This window comes from Leuresthes tenuis, unplaced genomic scaffold, assembly GCF_036924035.1.
Source record: "Leuresthes tenuis unplaced genomic scaffold, fLeuTen1.0.hap1 SCAF_1, whole genome shotgun sequence".
NCBI lineage: Eukaryota > Metazoa > Chordata > Actinopteri > Atheriniformes > Atherinopsidae > Leuresthes > Leuresthes tenuis.
Genome location: NW_027325355.1, coordinates 11,166,301 through 11,190,027, shown reverse-complemented (window position 1 = coordinate 11,190,027; position 23,727 = coordinate 11,166,301). Strand labels below are relative to the sequence as shown.

General features: G+C 41.5%; 2 protein-coding genes and 1 pseudogene across 2 annotated transcripts in view; 1 reads left to right on the top strand and 2 right to left on the bottom strand.

Moving 5' to 3' along the window:
* The window catches only part of LOC140296621 (uncharacterized), a 581,862-nt gene that overhangs the window by 156,511 nt on the left and 401,624 nt on the right, over positions 1–23,727 (top strand). The window lies entirely within an intron of this gene.
* LOC140292285 (stonustoxin subunit alpha-like) lies at positions 9,255–12,026 on the bottom strand. The gene is made up of 3 exons (XM_072379476.1): positions 11,642–12,026; positions 10,403–10,449; positions 9,255–10,276 (listed from the first exon to the last, which is right to left on the bottom strand). The coding sequence occupies exons 1-3, from the start codon at positions 11,788–11,790 to the stop codon at positions 9,750–9,752; spliced, it is 723 nt and encodes a 240-aa protein (XP_072235577.1). The 5' UTR covers positions 11,791–12,026; the 3' UTR covers positions 9,255–9,749.
* Positions 14,011–23,498, bottom strand: LOC140291841 (NLR family CARD domain-containing protein 3-like; annotated as a pseudogene).

Genomic DNA, 23,727 nt, shown 5'->3' with positions numbered 1-23,727 from the left:
GAAGAACAACATGAAGTGGACCATTCTGAGGCTGTCATTTAAATATAAAGGAGTGTTTTAATAACCTACAATCTCCTTTATTTTGATTCTGAAATGATTTTAACTGGTAAACTTATGTGTCCAGTTGAAGAGTAAAAAGTGATCTTGTGTTGTGGTCAGATCAGAGTATCAGCTCCTAAAAGTTGCACAGATCCTCCTAATAAAGATAATTTTTGCTCCATTTTAACTCCAGATGTTGGCAGGTGGACTTTATGAGTAAAGACATGTACAACCTTTTTATCATGCGGTCAGTCCTTTTTGATACGTGGATAAAAGAAAATATTGGATATGTAAAGGAAACTGAATAATGAAGCATTCATGAGACACTTCTGAAGAGGACAGTCAGACTGTCTTTTAATGGGCTTCTGAGTGTAAATCTGAGAAATCAGACACTGATACTGAACTGTATATTTCAACTGCTCCTGTGATACTTTCCTGGATCACTGATAAATCTATATAATAATACTATGACTCCTCTTCAAACAACATAAACTCTTAATGTAATAAATATTGACAATAATTAAATCCCATTTTAAAATCTAATCATGAAATATGGCATAGTGTGTACATTAAACACATCATATCACATGTTTTCGCGCCACAGTTTTATCAAAAACCAAATACCCAGATAATACCGGAACGAACAATTCTAAATTTTACATTGATCAAATTTTTTAAATGACAAAAGATTTCAGCAAAACTACAGAAAAAAGCTTAGAAAACTGCAGCTTTAGTGGAAAATGTGTTTAACACACAGCTAAAAGGATAAAGCTCCATTTTATTTGTCCATCTGACCGGCTTATTGAAATCTATAGTTGATGTTGTGTTTCTGGTTTCTGCTTTGAGTACAACGGTTAGCAGAGCATTAGCATTAGCAGGACATGCTAACTGTGTATGGCAGCCAGGTTATTTGAACTTTTTCACTCTTTAATACATGTTCTGACTGCCCGTGTCCAGCTGCAGGAATCAAACCAATGACACAAAGTACTTTGAAGACATTTCTGCAAATGTTTGACCGCTACATGTATTCTTTTCTGGACTCACCTGCATGCAGCTTCCTGTAGTGAAGTCCCGAAATGTGCTGAGGCTTCGAAGTGTGTGTGGAATAATGGAGGAGACGGTTTACTTCATTTAGGGGAGGAGCCGAAAATGATGACGTCCGCAACCTCCCTACCCGTCCCAACCACGTGACTGTTTCCGTAAATGCTTCTTTTGTCAGATTTATATGTCCGAGTATTGACAAGCATATAAACCCCTCAGTCTCCATTTAAGATGTGTTTTTTTTTATGGAGAGTTGCGGTCAGTTCAGGTTCAGGATACTAGAGTTTTGATAGCGTTAATATAGTTTGGAGATAGTTTGGGGAGTTAAGTGAGAGAGAGATAGTTTTGAGATTTGGGAGAGTGAGGAGAGAAGGATAGGTAAGAGGATGGAGCCACTTAGGAAGAGGAAGATTTCCCCCGTGTTTGATTTGATATGTCCTATTAAGGTAAAGCTTAATCTAACATATATCAGATGCATTAGGTTTGCTGATCAAGAACTGTATTTTCACTGTTTCTTAATGTATTCATAGGTGAGGTGTTTACTGTGTTCCAAGGAGTTGGGGTACAATAAGAACACCTCATGCATGCTAAGGCATTAACTTTCTTTGAGTAAAGTGACAGAAAAACACACACAACCTGCCATATCATATGATGCTACCTTTCTGGGAGAATTTACACACTGAATACATTAAAAAGTATTTTATCATACACATATGTGATAAGGGGATGAGAAATGGGTGGCGGTGAGCTCTCAGTGCCTGTGAGAGAGAGAGAGAGAAGGGGGGGGATTGGAGACAATAAAGCAGCAGGGGGTCTCTCAAACCTTGTGTAGAAGGTGTTGAGATCGTCAGCTAGTCCGGGGGAGGGGGCGACCACAGGGCTTCTACCTTTGTGGTTTGTGATGGTTCTGAGGGGGCTCCAACAACTGCAGGGTCGTTGGTGCCTGAATCACTCTCCAGTCTGGCTCTATAGTCCTCTTTAACATTTTTGATGGCCTTCTTGAGGCCCTGTCTGGCCAGTCTGAATGTGTCCATGTCACCCTCTCTGTACGCCTGCTCTTTCCGGCGCCTGAGCTCTCTGAGCTGCTTGGAGAACCAGGGCTTTTGGTTATTGTGCCTTGTGATGGTTTTGGTTGGGAGGCAGACCTGCTCACAGAAGCTGATGCAGGAACATACAGTGTCAGAAAAGCTGCCGTTGTCATCCTCAGGGCCCCTCGGTGACTCCCAGTCAGTAGACTCCATGCAGTCCTGAAGCCTGTCCCTCTCCTCTGGAGTCCACCTCCTTACTGTAGTCCTGGATGGTTTGGCCCTTCTCAGTTGCTGCCTGTATGTGGGGACCATCTGTATGATGCAGTGGTCGGAGTGTCCAAGGGCAGCGTGGGGGATGGAGCGGTATGAGGGTTTTATGGTGGAGTAGAAGTGGTCCAGTGTGTTGCTGTCCTGCATGGCGCATGTCACCAGCTGTTTGGAGTTTGTCAGTTTCTGGGAGAGGTTACATGAGTTGAAATCTCTCATCACAATAACTATCGAGTTTGGCTGAGAGGTTTCCACAGTGGAGAAAAGAGCAGCTGAATCGTTGTTGAACGTGTTCACAGATGTACTTAGTTCACTTTTCTGATCATGTTAAGACCAGATGTGAACAGCTCCAGGGCGCCGTTAGAACCACTGTGTGTCATTCATTACTGTAAAAACTGTGCATCATCCTTTCCTCTTTCTTTATTGCAAGATCTTCTTCTCCACTTCAGCTTTTGGCTAAATCTAAACACAGCTCACATGTCTTTGGACATTAATAACATAGATCACAGTGACATATGCAACACTTCAGATAAGCAGCTGCCCCAGTATAATTACAGATGGTTAAAATCATTGTTATTTTATAATATTCTTTCATGAACTGTGAGAAGCATTACACAGAGGATTCATCTCCAAAGCAGGAGTTTTGGTCTGTCTGCAGCCTTTTTATTCTAATGTCAATGACCAGTTCAGCAGGTGTGTCCCTCAGAGGAGCTGGAGGCAGCTGTTCAGGGCTACTTTTTTAGAAGAAGGTTTACTGATTGGAAAGGGGGCTCCTCACGGTGACACTTTGTGGGTAAGAGCCTGAATAAGGGCAACTTCTTCTTCTTCTTGGTTCTTGAAGACGTTTCATCTCTCATCTGAAAGGATTATTCAGCTTTAAACTAGTTGGTGGGAGTATGGACTTCTAAGCATCAGAGTGGTCTTTTACACCAACACGTTGAGCTACATTCAGTTCTTCACTGGCGAGGTTTCAATCTGAAGTTCCCTTAGATCAAATATGTCCACAACCACACAGATGCAAACAAAAACTTATTCAGACAGAAATATTAACCACTGTAATGAGGTGTAGACTTATTTATTGACCTCCTTGCTTTGTTCACAGAATGTTTCAAGAGTTTTTTTCTCTCTCATGATCTAACTTTTCTCCGTCTGTGATATTGGCTTTTTTAGCGTGAGGTAAAAAGGATCCACAGGAGTCTGGAGGATGGACACAAATACAGGGAAATGAGAGGTATGCCTGACTGCACTGGGATGTTGTTTCCTCACCTGTGAGTCACTTTGGATCAAAGCATCTGCTAAATGACTAAATGGAAATGACATTAATGTCCATGATGACTGTACAGAAACATTCCAGCAGAACTGTGTATATGAGCTATCTTTGTAGAAACTGGATGTTTCAGGCTGTTAGTCTCAGCTGTTTCCAGATATTTGCCACATAGCTCGCTGTGAAAGCTGCCTTATACTTAACATGTAGAGATATAAAACTGTGGAGCTGATGGATCTAAAAGTGACATGAAATCACTTAAAGATGATCGTTATTTCAGTGTCAGGGGAAGGAAATCATATCACTGTAAGCACATAATGAATGTCCTTGTGTAAATGCTTTGAGAAACGTGTTGAGCATCATGCCCTCACTGTGCATGTGTTCTGTTTCTGAGCTGTAATGTGCTACAAAGACTTCACATGAATTTAGGAAGTTTTCCTGCTCCTGTCTCAGTCTCAGTGCACTCTGATTCATCCTCTGGGAAGCAGAAACATCCACAGGAAACTGATGAACATCTGTCCAACAAAATCAGCGTCCTGATAAGCTGCTGCTAGAAGGACAAAATCCTGACCTGAGATCAGTCCAAGATCTGTCTTTTAAAATGGAATAAAGTGAAATGATGAGGTGAAATCTGCTGAAAGCTGTGAAACAACAAGTGCTGCTGGAAGTGTTTTCATGAAGAGCTCATTAAACCTTTTAAAGGAGGAATGGACTTTATTCCAGCAGCAGCACAAAGCAGGAGATTCATATTTATCTGGACATTTGAATGAAAACATTCAGTATTAAATAAATGTCTTTAAAATGTCTTGCTTTTATTTATGGTGAATTGAAGTTTCATTTGGATCATTTTCCAGAACAAATCTTTGAAATGTTCACAGTTTTTATCTTTGAACCTTCAGAAAACTTCTCTTAATAATAAGAAAAAGTTGAATAAAAGTTGAAATAAATAAAGACAGCAGAGAGGAAGAAACTCCCTCAGCTCAGTATGTTTGTGACTCTGTCTGAGATGGAGGTGAAATATGTGAACCTGGGCTGTGGTTTACTGCTCTCTCACAGCCGTTCTGTTTATTCACAGCTGAGAAATCATCTTTCTGAGGATGACCATAACCTTTATAATCATCACCACTATCTTTATTAATATCCAGAATCACTGTGAATGTTTCTGCTTCTTTCTTCTGGTACCAGTATATCCAGTTTTCATCACACTGGTCAGTTCCACAGCTGAAGGAGACACTTTGACCAACTCTCCTGGTCAGTGTTCACTGGTCCTGGATCAGCTGTGCTGCCATGGCAACCAGTGCTGTAGAGACACAGACAGACAGATGAAGGTCAGTGTGACAGTGTTTGTTCCAGGTGGAGTTTGCTGGCTCCTGATTGGCTGGAAACACTCACCTGAACACAGACAGCACAGAGCAGCAGCTGGGAGGAAAAGCATTTTGTGCAGTGGTGTTTCCTCTGGTGAACCTGGGGAGAAGTGGCGCTCTGATGCAGCTGAGGCCAAACAAGGACGAGCTGTGCGATCAGACCAGGGCCACGTGCTTTCTAACAGCTCCTCAGAGCTCCCATCAGCCCCTGCGGCCCACAGATAAGACCGCTGCTGCTGACTGACAGCTCAGCTGAAGCTGCTGTGTGGTTTCATGGTCTTGATTTGAATCTGACAGCAGATGATTAAAATCGGGGTCACATGATACAGAAAGAGTAAAAAACATTCATGTTCCCACAAACACATTCAGCTCGGTGGTGAATTTAGTAACACACACTGTTATCTGTTGTTTAACAGCTGGGATGAAAATGCACAACTACAAATCCACACAGCTCCTCAACTCTGATCCAACTCTTCAATGTGTTTGACTTCATTCAATAATGGAGCTGAATTTCTGCTGACTTTCATTCTTTTCCCACTCTGTCTTCTAACATGATGGATTTAGTTTGTCATGTTGTTCTTCATCATGTTTCCATCATGCAAACAAAGTCCTGTCAGTGTTCAGCTCTCAAACAGTTCACCTTCAGTTCCACTGACACACTGATGCCTGTGAATTCATCTCAAACTGACATTTTTATCAGTGCTGCAGTCTGTCCTTCACTCACATGGGTTGTTCTGGATCACATGGCTGGAACATGAGATTTCCTCTGACCCACAAACACAACTACACTGCTGTCACTGTGCTGCTTATTGGGCTGTGAATGTTGTCAGAACAGCTTTTCAACAACAAGCTGAAGATGTGGCTGTTGTGCTGCTTTTGATTCACAGTCAGTGTAAACAATATGGAAAGTAGAGCTCAGGAGGTGCAGCTGAAGCTTCTGCTTCTTTCATCATTACTTATAGAGATGACACTGAAATGCTTTTGTATTCAGAGCTTTTATTGATTGTTTAAGGGTGACAGCTTCATGACACTTTCTCCAGTCTGACCCTCACTTGGAACACAATCAAACATACTGGGACATGTGGGAAAGGATCACAGTGTTCATACTGTACATATCTGAGAACATCCACAGGAAGACACTTTATCATTTACATGCTGATTCTGTCATTTTAACATATTTCAAAGTCAGATTTTTACTAGAAATGATGTTATACACTGTATGTTGACACGTAGAAATAATCCCATTCTGCTTGTAAGCAGCTCTGAATAGAAACAACCATAACTACACTGTTATTACTGTATTATGTTGATGCATGAAAACAGCTGAATGATTGTGCTGGAAACACTGAGAACAGCCTGAAGATGTAGCTGTTGTGTTACTTTTGCTTCACAGTCAGTGTAGACAACATACAAAGCAGCTTCAAAGATACTTCCAGGTGAGGCGTGCAGAAAGCAGCTGTGAGCACCGTAACATACAATAAATACATTATTACTGACCTGGACACTGATACATTCAGATTCAGTTATCGGATATATATAAAGGATCTGCAGGTCACTGCTTCTGTTTTCATTTACATTTCACTCAGCATTCATACAATCCATGTTTCCCACCACAAGAAGTGATGTCATCACTGATTATGACCTCACAGTTCTGCATGACATCACAATGGAAACATGTCATCAAAGGACATGACATCACTGTAGTTTATAAAAGCCTGAAAGACAAACCGCCTGAAAAACAACACTTACTTAAAAAGTCCTTTTTGAGTCAAACCAAAATATCCTCTCCTGCACTTCTGTGGGGTGACAGAGTAGATGAAGAGATTCTGGAGAATGAGTCTGAGGGTTTCTACATATTTCCCTTTGAAAGTGGCAAAGAGGAAAGTTCTGAGGAAGCCGCCAACAGGCCAGAAGATGCAGAATCATCCCCAGGCCTCTGCAGCTCAACACAGCAAGAGGAAGTTTACAGACTCAGGAACCTCTCCCACTCCCTCTGTGGGCTGCACTCAGAGGGAATGGACTCCCTCCAAGGCCTCTGCTGCCACCAATTATGGCTCAGAGAAGTTTAAGGGGAATTTCTGCTTCCAGAGTAAAAGGAAAGTTTCAAGTAAAGGTTTAATTCCAGCAACCTTAAAACTCTGTGGTGGACTGATCAAATCCAGTGTGGAGGTGTGGATTTAGGGGAAAACCTCCTCGAACAGTCCGGTGTAATTGGGTCTAAAATACAAGTTCTTCTTGTACTTCTGAGGAATAAGTTGGATTTAAATAAGCACTAACTGTCTGATCTAAAATGCACTCAGATAAAGATCAAGTCCATGCATTAATTCAAGCTGTGTTTATAACACATTAAAAATGATCATGAACTAAACGTTTCCAATCAGCTGAGCCGTCATTTTACCTTTGTCAGTTCAAAATTGACAGAAAATACAAACTCCATGCACAAACACTGCTTTAGATTGATTTCAGAGGTGAAACTGCTGCAGCTGCTGGTCAGAAAGAAGCAACCAGAACCTGAGTCCGCTTCAAAGTAGGTTTCACTCTCCACTTTAAACTTCTAGAAAGATATAGCAGTGTAGAAGTTTGCATTTTGGGGATTTTATGTTACTTTTGGCTTGTTTTTTTAACCTGTTAGTGTTAATGTGTCTGTATGTGTGATACTGTTTTTTTTAAAGTGAGTGAAATTTCTCTATTTGGTGCAGCTAACATGAACACATGACAGATCGGCAGTAAAACTCCTTTTACAACATTAAATAAGAGGCGTCTGTGAGGTGAATATGGAGCTCCTGGTTGCATCAGGCAGGTCTTTGTCTCCTCTGTGAGGTAGTTTAGAGTTTTTCTGTGTGAAAGCAGCTGAAACTCTAAATGATGAAGATGTTTGATGTGTCTCACCTGCAGGAATCGTGAGCAGCATGAAGACGTTCAGCAGGACAAAGACGGTCAGAGTACACTTCGTCATGGTTCACCTGGAGACAAACAGACAGATGTTAACATGTGGCATCAGAGCAGCAGCTAAATCAGCATGATGATCAGCTGTCATTTCACATCTTTATGGTCCCACCAGAGGACAACAAAGCGTGAACCGTCTGTACTTAAACTGTAATCTGATCTTAAAGACTCTTTGTATTTCTTAGTTCCACATTTTAACCTAATCAGTGTAAAATTAAAACATTTTAACAGCCTTAAAACATATTTAAAGTGGCTAATTGTTAGTTCTACCAAAGCTATGGTACCTGGTTCTGGTTGTGGGTCCTGGTCCTGGCTGTGGCTCTGTGGTTGGGTGCTTTCAGCTCTCAGTCTGGTGTGTTTGAAGGTTTCTGCCCAGTTTTCCCTCCTCATGCCTGATCTGAGCTCTCAGCTGCTGTTTTTAACAGCAGAACGACACTCGACTTCATGAGGCTGCTAAAACAGCAGCTTCATTGTTTTAGTCACGTTTCCAGTCCAGTTGGTCGCGGGACAGACATCAGACCGCTCAGAAAAACACAACCGCTGTGAGAGAAAGATTTTCACCTTTGCAACATTTTGCTTTCAACCTCTTAAAAACTAACGTGTTGAATGTTTACAGCAGGAAAACCAAGAATATTGTCAACTCTTAAATATCTGAATAACATCAGTGATTAAATAAGTGATCAAATGTGTCTGGATCATCACACGTGCGCGACCTTCCAGCTGTTTTTCAGCTTCCAGGAAGTCTGGTCTGTGATGGATCCTGATCGAAAAGCATGACTCAGTTATTTCAGAATAAAACTCTCTGCAGAAACAAGTTTTGTTTTAATGGAGAGGTGGAAGATTTACACATTTAATGGGTGAATAAGTCCAGTCAGATATCAATATATGATCCAAATCTAAATGTAATAACATCTCTGTGAAACATCAGCATCAGATTCATTGAATCATTCACGCTTTAAGGAAGCACGGCTGCATTTAGGTTGAAGTTCAGCTTTATTATTATGAATAATTAGCAGAGAAGAAAGAACAGATAATAAAAACAATATTTAGAATAGATAACACCATATTAACACAAACACTCAGTTCTGCTGCTTTCTTTATATGATCCATGTTTTTTTAAAAGCTTTTGAAACAAACTAAAACACATTTGAATAGAAAGACACATCTGCCCCCCCCCCCCCCCCCCCCCCCCAACAATTTGACCCAATTTTCTGAGGTCTTAGTAAGATGTATGAGACAGGCTTTGGTCAAACTCTCTGCTGATGTCATCACAGAGTCATCACACCTATGACATGTTAACCAGGAAGAAGGTTTTCTAACAGAACTCGACTGTCTCTGACAGAACTGAGTAATTCTATCAGTTTAAACCAGTGTCCCTAAACATTGGAGCAGAATCAGTGAAGGTCTGTCAGCAGGTTGGAAATTCATCTTGGCTGATTGCAGCTCAGTGATTCCTCTCTGATATCACAGTTTGTCACATGTGCAGCAAACTAACTGCAGCTGACATGAACTGAATGGTCTCAGTTGAATTGAGCTGCAGAGAAACACAACATACTGATATTCAGTGTGAAGCTTTGACTGGAAACACACAGAAAAACAACATCCTGGAAGAATGGCAGCTTCCATCTTTAAAGGACTGGAAGAGGAAGAAGTTTCCAAGGAATCATTTAGAAGAGTTTCCAACAGAAACTGACTGAATCCATGAATCTGAAAAGGTGTTTCTGAGTGAAAGAGACAGACATGTATAGACTGAACTATCTGTTCAACAGTGATTCTCTGACAGGAGGAAACTCTTTATACTCAACACAGAGACAACCAGGAAACAGGTGACCAGACAGTAAATCCAGGATGCAGAGGTTCTTCAGTGAATGTTGTGTTGAAGGTGTGGAGGTGGATCAGTGTGTCAGAGGAGACTCTGTAGAAGGACAGAGTGCCAGCAGGACGGTCCACATACACTGCTGCTCTGTTAGAGACGGAGGAGGGGGAGGGGATACATGTTCCTCTGTTATTGTGACAGACAGAGTAACCTCCATCAGAGCACCTCAGACTCCAGGACTGATCATTCTGTCCAAACACACAGTCTCCTCCTCTCCTGCCGATTCCTCTGTAACTCACTGATATATAAACTCCTCCTCTCCACTCGACCTCCCAGTAACAGCGACCAGTCAGAACATTTCTACACAGCAGCTGAGGACACCACTCATCAAATCTGTCTGGATGATCAGGATATGACTGAACCTCCTCCACATGTGTCACCTTCCTGCTGTTGTCAGACAGTTCCAGGTTTCTGTTCACTGTGTTTGTGTCGATTGTGAGTTGACAGGAATCTGATGGAGAGAACAAACACAATCCAGCTGCAGTTATTGATCTATCATCTGTTCACTTTGATCAGTGAGTGATGTGACAGTGTGAAGATGGTTGGATGTCATGAATCAGATGAAGAACACACTTACACTTCCTCAGACCTGGTGTCAACCATTGTTCTCCAGCAGGCTCCACCCTGAAAGAAGGAAGGGGGGTCAGAGCAGCACAGTCTCTTTCAGCATGCAAACATGGACATTATATGGCTCTCACACACACATTGTTCTACACTGAGAAAGGAACAGGAAAACGTCTGGATACATCCACTGGAATGGAGCATCTGAAAACTAGAAGGAAAGCTGTTTGATCAAAACTGAAACGTACAAAACTCCTTTCAATCATCTCTGCAGAGCAGATTATGGACTCATGCAGAGATGCTTTCATTATTTGATTTATCTCAGAAAAAGGAGGAAAAAAAAGAAAGTGAATAAAGAGAAGAACGATGGATGGAAGGAAATCTTTCTGAGCTCATTCTGAAGTTTAAAAGCACCAAATGTTTTCTGCAGTCAGATTATGGAGATGAAGTTTCTGTCTCTGAATTCAACTCTTCAAGTTTGGAAGAATTTTCACTTTGATTTTTCACTCATTTCTGAATCCAAATATGAGCTTTAAGAATTCTAATGAAATCACTTCAGTTTCTGACATCATGGTCTCTCCTGATGGTCACATTGTTTCTGCTGACTCCTCCTCTCAGTATGTTTCAGGGCAGCCAAACATCCAGATCCTTTCTCAGACCCATTGGTCCATCTGAATGCTGCACAGCCAGCCAGGGGAAGACATTCATCTAGAAAAGTTAGACTAGAAACACTCCCCTCATTCCACCATCCACACTGAACATTAACGGCTCACAATAAGATCAGAGGAGAGTCTATAGTCATTGGAAATAAATTAGCTGCCAGGTGTTGTGGTTTTATTGATCAGAATCACTCATTTGGAGTGAGGGACACAGGAGGGAGGGACACAGGTCTGATCCACATGTGCACATTTCCAGATGTACGGTGAACATGGTTTTATAAATCTTTGTGCTAAGCTAGGCTAACATGTCCTGGACCCATCTCTGTATCTGATCCAGGGTCAGAGGACCAACAGACACTTCTCACTGTTGTTCCTGCAGATGTTCTCCTTGGAGACCTCCTCCACAAATATCTGCTGTTTCTGTTCAACCAGAGTTTCTGCTGTGAGCAAAGGAAAAAGGCTCCTACATGTGTGATTGTTCATGTAACACTCAGCAGGAAGCAAAAACACAGGGCTGAGTGCAGGACAGAGAACATGTTTCCAGCTCTTCCTCCTCTATCAGACATTGTGTGTGGCTGCAGCAGGCCTCTCCATACCTGAGTTTGTGTGGATCCTTCAGTGCAGCCGTCAGCAGCTTCACTCCTGAGTCTCCTGGATGGTTGTAGCTCAGGTCCAGCTCTCTCAGATGGGAGGGGTTGGAGGTCACAGCTTCAGCCAGAGAAGCACAGCCTTCCTCTGTGATCATACAGCCTGACAGGCTGCAGACACACAAAACAACACAGAAACTCTGAGAGAACTGCTCTGAAACTGAAGCTGAATGTCAGCAAATGTTCAGAGAAACTGGAACTGTCTCACAGTACTGAATTTGTGTCTTCATAAATCTGAGTCAGAATCAAACTACACACACGTGGATGAACCCGATTTCTGCTCTCATTTTAGCCACAAATACATGCAGACACTCCCCTACTTAGTCCTTTTCAGATAAAATATGGTCAGCATCCGGACTTTGTCTCGGAGCAAAGATCATCATGGACGATATATTTTCCTTGGACAAGAGGACGGCATCCACAGTGGTGTCACAGAGGCACTATTTTGGATTTGTGTTAAACAAATACAGAGGAACGTACAAGTTCAAAATGTCGACACTGAGGCAGCTGCTGAACGCAGATGGCCTGGAGATTGGTCTGATCTCACAGCTGCCTACTTTTACGTAGTAATTCTTCCAGACCACAGACAGTTTCTGAGGTTTGCGTTTGAGGGCATTGTCCTACGCTTAGCTGGTGCTGCCCTTCGGTTTGTCGCTCGCTCCCCGCACCTTTAGTGTGTCGAAGCAGCATTAGCTCCCATAACAGAGAGGGGTATCGGCATCCTAACTTATCTGGACAGTTGGGCTCTGGTAGAGATTTCCAGAGAGCAGGTTGCTGTACACCTGTCACTTGTTTTGTTTCACATTCAGACGATGGGGTTTTCCATGAATTTTCAGAAAAACTCACTGATCCCGAGTCAGAAGTTTTGATTTCTCAGGCTGGAAATATACTCCATGTCGAGTGCTCGTCTATCGGAGCACCAAGTGGTCGCGTTTTATCGCTGCCTCGCTCAGTTTCAGTTGGTACATATCTGACTACATCTCCATGGTGATGGAGCTCTACACCACTCCTTTTGAAACTGAGGAGAAGAGGTAGTTACATTCCCTGTGCCCAGTGCATTTGTTGCATGCTTACATTGATCGCACACAGAATGTGTGTTTATCTGACCAGCTGTTAGTATGTTTTGTCAATCCAGCCAGGGTTAAAACTCTGCCTGGCTCCTGTCTTATTGGATTATAGAAGCGATTTCTCCCTCCACCTCATGGTGTCAGAACTCATTCAACCAGGGTTGTGGCAGCATCATGGGCCCTGTTTAGAGGAGTTTCTGTGGGTGATGTCTGTGCTGCAGCCAGTTGGTCATCACCACACACTTTTGTTCAGTTCTACAGCTTGGATGTGACAGGCCCTTCGAAGGCTCACTCTGTTCTTTCTGCTGGGTATGAACTGCACCAGGGTGTTGGTTCTGACCCAGGGTTGACGGCTGCTTTGCGTGGCGTGTATATATGTCCCAGACTATAAGTGTTGTACTGACGGAATCAACTGAAAGGGAATGTAATATCATACATATAAGTTAAGTTAAGTTAGATGGAACAAGGTACAACACTTGTTTACAACTTGTTTGCCCCGCCCATCAGTTGGGCTCAGGAGAACAACTCACTCAAATAACTTTATATGAATCTTCACATTATTTATTGGATGAAAACGCAGCCCAAAGGAAACTGAATAAATTACCCAAAAAACACTTTCCAGGATCTTTCAGGTTCAGATTGTGAGTCAGGTTCAAGGTTCATGTAAGTTCCTGTGGTGTCAGAGGCCTAAAGCTTCTGTAACAATCATACAAAGACCATCCACAGGTGTTCTGTTAGCTGTTCATAAAAACAGTTTGATGAATCCTGTGTTTCCAGTCTGCAGTTTGGATTCTTCAGTCCAGCAGACACCTGCTTCACCCCTGAATCCTGCAGGTCGTTGTTACTCAGGTCCAGTTCTGTCAGAGTGGAAGAGCTGAGAGCTGAGGACAGAGCTTCACATCCTTCGTCTGAAAGGTTACAGACACTCAGCCTGAAGAGACAATTACAAAAAAAAGAACGACTGGAATCAAAATGAATCACCTCTAATGCTGAATGTGGACTGAAAGACCACTTATAAGGAACATCAGGTTTATAAGCCTGTGATCATGTCCGTGCTCAAAAACACATCATGGGTGAAACAAGGAGTCCACATGGTGGCTGAGCTTTTCCACCTTGGAACTGCAGCTTATCAGAGACTCAGAATCTGATTCAAACAGCAGAGGGTTTCATGGGGAACAAACCTTAGGAACTAATCCCATTAGATTGTCTGGACAACAACAAATGAATAAATATAAATAGATAAATGTTTGAACCAGACTTCATGTGTGTGTGCTGTGCAGACAAGATCAGAGGAAAGTGAAACAGATCTGGAGACATTTTACTTTGTGGATTTTAAAATAGATCTGAAGATTTTTTCAGATTATTGCATCACAGAGACTGTATGCAGCTGAAACAGCAGAGAAACCTGACCTAAGTGTTTCCAGGTTACAGTTTCGACTCTGCAGTCCATCAGACAGCTGCTTCACTCCTGAGTCATAGATACTCAGGTCCAGTTCTGTCAGACTGGAGGACTGGGAACTGAGAGCTGAGCACAGAGCTGCACATCCTTCATCTGAGAGGGTACAGCTACTCAGTCTGAGGAGGATATAATGAGATAAGGAGTAACCTGTGACTTTCTCTCCTATAAAAACAACTGCAGTATATTCATACACATCCCTCTATATCTGTACTTACAGAGCTTTGTTGGAGGCTTTGACCACTGGCAGCAGCCTCAGAAGAGCCTCCTCTGAAGCGGAGTATTTCTGCAGGTCAAACACATCCAGATCTTTCCCTGATGACAGTAAGATGAAGACCAGAGCTGACCACAAAGCAGGAGACAGTTTGTCTGTGGAGAGACTTCCTGAACTCAGGGACTGTTGGATCTCCTCCACTAGAGAACGATCATTCAGTTCATTCAGACAGTGGAACAGATTGATGCTTCTCTCTGCAGACAGATTCTCACTGATCTTCTCCTTGATGTAATTGACTGTTTTCTGATTGGTCTGTGAGCTACTTCCTGTCTGTGTCAGCAGGCCTCGTAGGAGACTCTGATTGGTCTGCAGGGAAAGACCCAGGAGGAAGCGGAGGAACAGGTCCAGGTGTCCATTTGGACTCTGTAAGGCCTTGTTCACAGCACTCTGGAAGAAGAGAGTCTCTTTTAGTGTGTCAGACTCCTGAGACTTTGATTGTTCTTCCATCAGGTTGACTCCAGAGTTGATGAAGGTCAGATGGACATGAAGAGCAGCCAGAAACTCCTGAGCACTCAGATGGATGAAGCAGAACACCTTCTCCTGGTACAGCCCTCTCTCCTCCATAAAGATCTGTGTGAAAACTCCTGAGTACACTGAGGCTGCTGAGATATCGATGCCACACTCTGTCAGGTCTGATTCATAGAAGATCAGGTTTCCTTTCTGCAGCTGCTCAAAAGCCAGTTTTCCCAGAGACTCAATCATCTTCCTGCTCTCTGGACTCCAGTGTGGATCTGTCTCAGCTCCTCCATCATACTTGACCTTCTTCACTTTGGCCTGAACCACCAGGAAGTGAATGTACATCTCAGTCAGGGTCTTGGGCAGCTCTCCTCCCTCTCTGGTTTTCAACACATCCTCCAGAACTGTAGCAGTGATCCAGCAGAAGACTGGGATGTGGCACATGATGTGGAGGCTTCGTGATGTCTGGATGTGGGAGATGATGCTGCTGGCCTCCTTCTTATCTCTGAATCTCTTCCTGAAGTACTCCTCCTTCTGTGGGTCAGTGAACCCTCTGACCTCTGTCACCATGCCAACACAGTCAGGAGGGATCTGATTGGCTGCTGCAGGTCGTGTGGTTATCCAGAGGCGAGCAGAGGGAAGCAGTTTCCCCCTGATGAGGTTTGTCAGCAGCACATCCACTGAGGTGGACTCTGTAACATCAGTCAGGGGCTCCTTGTTGTGGAAGTCCAGAGGAAGTCGACACTCATCCAGACCGTCAAAGATGAACACAACCTGGAACTCTTCAAAGCTGCAGATTCCTGCTTCTTTGGTTTCAGTAAAGAAGTGATGAACAAGCTCCATCAAGCTGAACTTTTTCTCTTTCAGCACATTCAGCTCTCTGAAAGTGAATGGAAACATGAACTGGATGTCCTGGTTGGCTTTGCCTTCAGCCCAGTCCAGAGTGAACTTTTGTGTTAAGACTGTTTTCCCAATGCCAGCCACTCCCTTTGTCATCACTGTTCTGATTGGTTCATCTCTTCCAGGTGGGAGTTTAAAGATGTCTTCTTGTCTGATGGTTGTTTCTGCTCTGCCTGCTTTCCTGGATGCTGTTTCAATCCGTCTGACCTCATGTTCATCATTGACCTCTCCAGTCCCTCCCTCTGTGATGTAGAGCTCTGTGTAGATCTGATTCAGAAAGGTTGGGTTTCCTGCTTTAGAAATCCCCTCAAACACACACTGGAACTTCTTCTTCAGAGCAGATTTAAGGTGGCAAACTGGGTCAAAAAGTTCTAAATAAACACGACAAATAAGAACAGTCAATACAATACACAGAAAATCTTCAAACTTTTCATTTCTCTGAGAATGAGTATTTGAACATGTGTTGTTCTGTGTGTTGAGACATCAGTAAATGTGTCATTTATCCAGAAGGTTAAATCTTTAGAGAAATCCTCTTACTGCTCTGCAGACGGTCAGCCAGCTCCTCCTGCTTCATTCTCCTCAGGAAGTGAACTGTGATCTTCACTAATGCCTCTCTGCTGCTCCTCTGCTCTTCATCCTCATCCTCCCTCTGACTCTCTAAGCATTCTGGGTAATCTGGATTCAGAACCCTCTGGATCTTCTTCAGCTCCTCCTTCACAAAAGTGAGCATGTTGTCCTCCAGCAGCTGGAACAGAATACTATATGAATGAGCCAATCAGACTGAAATCATGGAGCCAAACATCAGATCCATGTTGGACACACTGACAATCCACTGGTCTGCAAAGTGCAGCATGGAGATGACTGTGAACAGAATAGATGGAAAAGTAGTTGTTGTACATGTACAGACCATAAATATGGAGTCCAGCTGTGTTTGATGCTGCTGGGCAGACTGACCACTGGGAACCTCTGAGCTCTGCTGGTCCACTCTGTGGAGGAATCATGAAGAATGAGCTCACATTCTGTCTGTCCAAGGAATTTTTTGCAGGCTGTACAAGAAAATGTTCTGTTGTCAGCTGTACTGAGCTGCATACATCTTGCCAGATGTATTAAAGAGCTTGTGCACAAACTCTATATTTAAGGGACATATAGCAAACACTTTTAATTAGACCACTTTACCAACCAGGGCAATTTCAAAAATGAGAAATAAATGTAGGACAACCAGCATGTTTTATTTACTGTTGGGAGCACCAGTACTGGAACTCTTTATTGACACATTTTATGGATTCTTTTCATTTTTCCCTCCAAAGTATCAAAATGGAACCGATTACTGAGTTTAGTTTAGTTTTGTGACCCTGAATGTGAACAAATGTGTTCCACATAACAGGGTCAGTGACTGATTGTAGAAGACAGTGCAAAGGGCATTTTAGAAAAGTCACAAATGAATTTGTGAAACACTTTTTTTTAAACATGGTTTTAAAAAGAAACTTACCTTTGTTTGACACGTTTGCTGGATATATGACGTTTGCTCTCGAGCACACGGTGGGGCTCAGGATTTTCCAGCTTCCTCCTGATAAAAAACAAGTGTCAGGAACATTTAAACATTAATAACTGATCAGATATGTGCAGCACTTCTGTTGTAAAAAGCTGAAAATGTTCACTGTTTGCAAGCCACAGCCACCAGGCTCTATTGGGAACAAATGCTACCTCAGAGGGGACAGTAGTAGAGGGAACTAGTGTTGATTATTGAGGTGTTCTGCTGATGTGTGACAGTAACACAAACCATCAGATGTAGATGGAAACTTTCTACAAAAACTCTGACTGTGGAGTTAAAAACTCACACAAACACACTTCGGACTTCCAACACAACGTTTGAGCCAAAGCACAAAGGACACTCAGAAACACCTCCTCCAGCATCCATTCTTTCCTCTTTAACTGCTGTGTTTGTGGAAAACATCCAACACACACCGCTTCACATATGAACATAGAAATGGATGTGAAACAGAGCTGAGCTCACATTAAACACATGTTGGAATAAAAACTGTTCAAACTGACTCTGCTACATTTCACTCTGTTACAGTGGCAGCTGGCCCCTTAGGGGGTGCTGGGGCCCTGCCCCACCTGGTGTTGATTGGAAAAAATATTTTTTGTATTTTATTTGCATTGTTTTCCTGTTTCCCTTTAATATTATTATTATTCCATATGTTTTTTGGATGTTAACAACTCCTGCATACTTTCACTGATTTCTACAATCAAGAGTGGTATCAAAAAGTTCAGCTCCTTCAGGAATTTCTGCGATATATTTTGGTGTCTCTAACTTTTATACTTTTTAAACTATTCAGCTTTTATTCAAATTTTCCAGTCATTGAAATGAGAGCACAACTCTTCAAAAACTTATTCCTCTTTCCAACTTAACTACTTCTGCATACTTTCAGCTAGAGACACCATTCAAACTTTAAACGGGTCACAAGACATTCAGCTATTACCAAATGGTTCAGCTTTTTCAAATATTAAGAAATTTTGAAATATGACAGTTTAAAAAACATGAACAAATTTCAACTCTTTCTCCAATTTACAACGTCTTCTTCTTCTTCCAACGTACTCCTGCATACTTTCACCAATTTCAACTATTGTGGACTCAAAACTTTCAGGAGATTCCAGTTTTGACTTTTGGTGTTTCTAACTTTTATACGTTTTTAAATATTTAACATTTTATTCAAATTTAAGGCAAATTTTAGGAAAATTGAAATCTTTCTCCTCTTTTCAACCTAACTACTTCTACATACTTTCAGCTAGAGACACCTTTCCAATTTTAAATGTGTCACAAGACATTCGGCTATTACCACATGGTTCAGCTTTTTCAAATATTAAGCCAATTTTGAAAAATAACAGTTTGAAAAATGAATATTTTTACCCCTTCTTGATTTTTATGAATGAAGAGCCAACAGAGTGACTCATTGATCCTTTAAAGCTTTTTCTGATATTCATAATGTTTCTGGCTTTGTTTGTTGTTTTGTGTTTGTTGTTTTTGTTGTGCACCGTAGCTCTGCTGGAGCACCCTCAAATTTCGTTGTACCACCCCGTACAATGACAATAAAGACTATTCTATTCTAATCAAACAAATTCCTTTAAGTTTCATACAGTTCAACTCAGAGAAACAAATCATACCTTAAAATGTAGGACAAGCTGTCCTCTTTCAGCCAATGTAACTACTAAAGGGATCACATTGACAGAACTTCATCTATGAGCCTTGAAGCAAGAGAAACCTTTCAAATTCTCTCACTAACTCCAATGGAAAGTTTGGTATGACACCAGAGACAGGTTCAACTGTTTTCAACTCGCTGCCATTTAAAAATCTTTCACTCAATTGAAATAAAAACTACATTACCTACATTTTCTGTAGTTTTCTGCCTTCATCCAGTTCCAGGTCCTTTCAAAAATTCCTTTCACAGCAGTACCTTCCGACTGCCAATCCTTTTTATATTTTTTCTCGCTTTTCTGTAGTTTTCTGCCTTCATCCAGCTCCAAGTACATTAAAAAATACCTTTCAGACCTTTTGAAACTTCAACAAATGACATTCTACTAAATTTTCAAATTGTTCTACATTGTTTTTCTTCTTTCTGAATTTTTTCACTTTTTGTTTTGCATTTTCTTCTCTTTTCTGCAGTTTTCTGCATTCATCCAGGTCCAGCTCCTTTAAAAATTACCTTTTAGACCTTTTGAATCTTCAGGTCTGTTATTACTTAGATTATTATTAGTGTTGTTGTTAGTGTTGGTCAGCTCAGACTCATGGGAGATGTGCTTGTTTCCTGCCATTTCCATAGTGATAACGGCGCGCCAGAGAAATTTCTGTTATACTTTTTTCAGCGTGAGAAATACCATGTGTGGCGTGTGAGCATGACAACTTGTTAAAATGCGTGTGTCTCGTGAGACGTGAGAGCCCTGATTTTTAACATTAATCCATACAGTCCTGCAGTACTGGTTGCTGTTGCAATGGTCGCTTCAGTAAACACCATTGTGGTGTGGTCTATGGGCGTGATGTCATCAATGATCAACTGCGCATGCGGGTCACTTCAGGAACGTGAGCTGTTCAAACAGCCAAACAAAAAATCGGATTTTAGCAGTAAATCGGAATTGTGCATTAAGACCTGCAGTGTGAATGTAGCCAAAGTGAAAGATAAATGTTACAAACAGAGTTTTTGTTGGAGCTGGTTCAACTGTAAGACGTGACTGGCTCACTCACTCATTCACTGTTGATTTTTATAGATTCAGCTGAAATCATACCCTTTTTGTGAATTTATCCCTTGATTGTATTGTAAAGTATTTGATAGTATAAAGTCTAATATAGCTGTTAATTGTTACCTTTTCTGTGAAACTGCAAACTGTCAAATTAAATTGTTATCGTGGAACTGTTCATTTTCAACCAATAATTTTCCAACTTAGATTAGGCAGGGAAATCTGTTGGCACATAAGCCCCACCAAGATTTTTTTTCACTAGCCGCCACTGCTCTGTTACAATATTTACACTCAGCTCACCTCTTAAAAGATGGATGTTGGTCTGATTTGAATCTGATAGGAGGATCCATTGACCGGTCACTCTTCATGGACACACAGCTGGTTCCAGGTTCAGGCCTGAGTCTCTGCTGGATCCTGACAGAAAAACACTTGTTGTCTTCAAACTAAAGTATTCAGTGATAGTGTTTGAGTCTGCAGTGAGACGGCCTGTCAGAGAGTCAGTGTGGCTGCTGTGGAACAATGTTACAGCTCCCCCTTGTGGCAGCTCTGCCACTCTGCAGGCAGACGTCAGCAGGTGTGTGAAACTGGAAGCTGGATGTAATTTTACCTGAGAGAAAACAGGAAGACTCAAGCTCTGAGATTTCAGTATGGTTCTCTGACTCATTCTTTACTGTTTGTGTGATCAGACTCATTCTGCTCTTTCAGAGACAAACTACAGCTGCACCACACTGGAAAACACTGACTTTGGAATATTTGATTTTTCTGGAATATAAAGTGTCAGATTAAAAAATGAGATCTTTTCACCAGATATCATGAGCAGGTTTATGAGGAGAGAATTCATAACAGATCAGTTACTAACATTACTGGGATGATTTGGTAATTTTGTTCTTGTTTCTTCAGAAGGTCGTTTTAAACTGACGTCATTAAACACAACGTGTGAGAACGTAATATTTCTACATCAGCCGCCCTGTTCACTACATAATCGGCTCCTGTGAAAAAGCCACATCAGTGGACAGATATTCAGCAATATTCTCCCTTTGTTTTAATAAATAGCTGCAGGACTGAACTAAAATATCACATTACACACCTGATGCAGCTAATTAGTCTCATCAGAGACATCAAGAACTGATCCAAGTCTCAAGTAATTCAGCTGAAAACTGGTTATCATCTGAAACATGATGCAGCCTCCACTGAATACTGACAGATACTCACTGTTGGGCTGATGGAACATCATGTTGGAAATTAATAAAACTATCCTTTGACTTGTCGCTCTTAAAGGACACACAGCTGGGTTCAGGTTCAGGTTCAGGTTCAGGTTCAGGTTCAGGTTGGTTCCTGTGAATAAAGGTGGTTTGGTGATGTGAGTGCTGAGCTCTGGCATGGAGAAGAGTCATGGACAGTTAGAGATGGTCATCTCACCTCTGAGCTTTGCTCTGGCTCTCATGTTCCCCACACAGAGTGGTTTTAGTGTCCTCACACTGATCCATGCTGCTGAATTCACATCAGCTCACACACACTTTCTACCTTCATCTGCAGAGGAAACACAAATCATTCATCTGCACATCAACTCAAATCCTCCTCTCCATCATTTGGGCTGTAAAAAGATCAGCTGTTGTACTTCCATCAGTCCACTAGATGGAGCCATGGAGCTACCACCCAGCACACTCATGATGATGATGGACCATTATGTACATTTACTGACATGAAACAGGACGGAGATCAACTGATTTAACGTCTGAACCAGAAACTAACTAATGTGCTGTTAATAACAGAACCTTCTACCCTGGGAAGGTTCCATCTTTGTCTATAGGTTCCATCTTATGTGTACAAGTACCAATAAAATGTCTCTGATAAAAACTTGAATGAAACATTTTAACTTTTAGTTGAATTCAATAAACAAAAAGAAACAAAGATGAAGGATTATTACTCACATATAAAGGAAAGGAAAAAGCTGAATAAAATATCACAAACTGACCCATAAAGTAGACAGAACATCTGAATCTACTTCATTTCATCATTACAATATTAGTGGATTATATGTTCCATCAGAGCTGCACACAGCTTCATAACTGACTACAGTCAGACACATTTAACTGACATTCATGTTATTTTATTCTGAAAGGTGACACAGGAAGCAGCAGGAACCTGCTGTGTCTGACTGTAATGGAGGAGCTGACGGTTTCATTCTATGAAGATCAGTTCTTCATGTAGAAAACAAACATCATCAGCTGATCATCGTGTTGTTTGATTCTAGTTCATCAATAATCTGATAATCATGCAGATTTGTCTTAAAACTCAAGTGATCAAAGTTTGTTCTGAAATAAGAAGTGAACATGTTCCCCAAACATTACAGAGCAGAAACAAACAGCTTACATGTTACAGGCTTTATCTTGGAATAAATCTAAAATCTAATGCCAGAAAACAGGTAAGAAAATTATTTCCTGGTGCAGGAGCTACTGATACTGCAGCCTCTCTGTGAGCTGTTGCCCTTCAGGCAGATTTCATGTAAATGTTCTTGTGTCATAACTGAAGGTAACTTAGTGGCCAATATAGATACATCCCAGGTCCCCAAAGAACGATGAAACAGTTTGATCAGAAGGTGAACACAATGATATTTCATGGATAAAAAAAGTGGATAAAATACTCAAATTTCATATAATTTTTGGATTTCCAGTCATAAAATCAGTGAGTCCTTTAAAACAGATGCCTGTGTTTTCTTTAACTCCACATTGTTCTCAGACTGAGTCAGAGGAGGAGGAGTCTGACAGCTTCAGATGCTTCATCTCCTCTTTCAAACCCTCCATCTTATTGTCTCAGATTACAGACATGTTTCCCTTCACAGTCTTACAGTCATGTCAATTGAAAAAGACGAGCTTCAGCCTCTGAGTCACAACAGAGTGATAGAGCAATTTGCCACCCTTAAAAACAGACAGCATTCTTTGATGCTTCATCCACCAAGTAACTCACAATTGGAGCCATTTTTATCTTGTTAATGCTGTAAACATACTGTTACTGAGCAAACCTATGATTGTTGTTGTACTGTATTAAAGAAACAGACTGAAATAATAATAATAATCAATCATTTCTCAGACTTTGTTAGCTGTTTGTGAAGACTGAACCACAATTAACACTAAACCCCTTCATACATACACTGCATCACAGCTTCATAACGGAAGGTCTGACAGGAAGCTGCTCTTTCTGACTTTAAAGGTGGAGACGACACTTTGATTCCAGGAAATAAAAACATGAAGCAGTTTGTTTGAGAAGGAAACAAACAAAAAAACATCAGCTGATCATCAAGAAATAAGAAGTGAACATGTTCTCCAACATTACAGAGCAGAAACAAACAGGAAAGTTACAGATTGTTCAGAGCTGAAGAAGGAGAAGAGTCTCTGCTCGACAGACTGAGACACAGGTGAGCTGCTTCCTGGAACCAGTCAGAGCAGAGTCCACCTGTGATGGAGGCAGGACTGATAAAATCTGTCTGACCAGTGGAGTTCATGTTAAAACACATCTCCAAGTTCCTGAATAACAAACTCTGATCTGAAAATTTAATCTGCCGTTCTCTCTGAATGAGCAGCGAGTTTCTATGATTTCTATCATTTATTTTGTGAATAAAACAAATAAATCACATTATGTTTCTAATCCA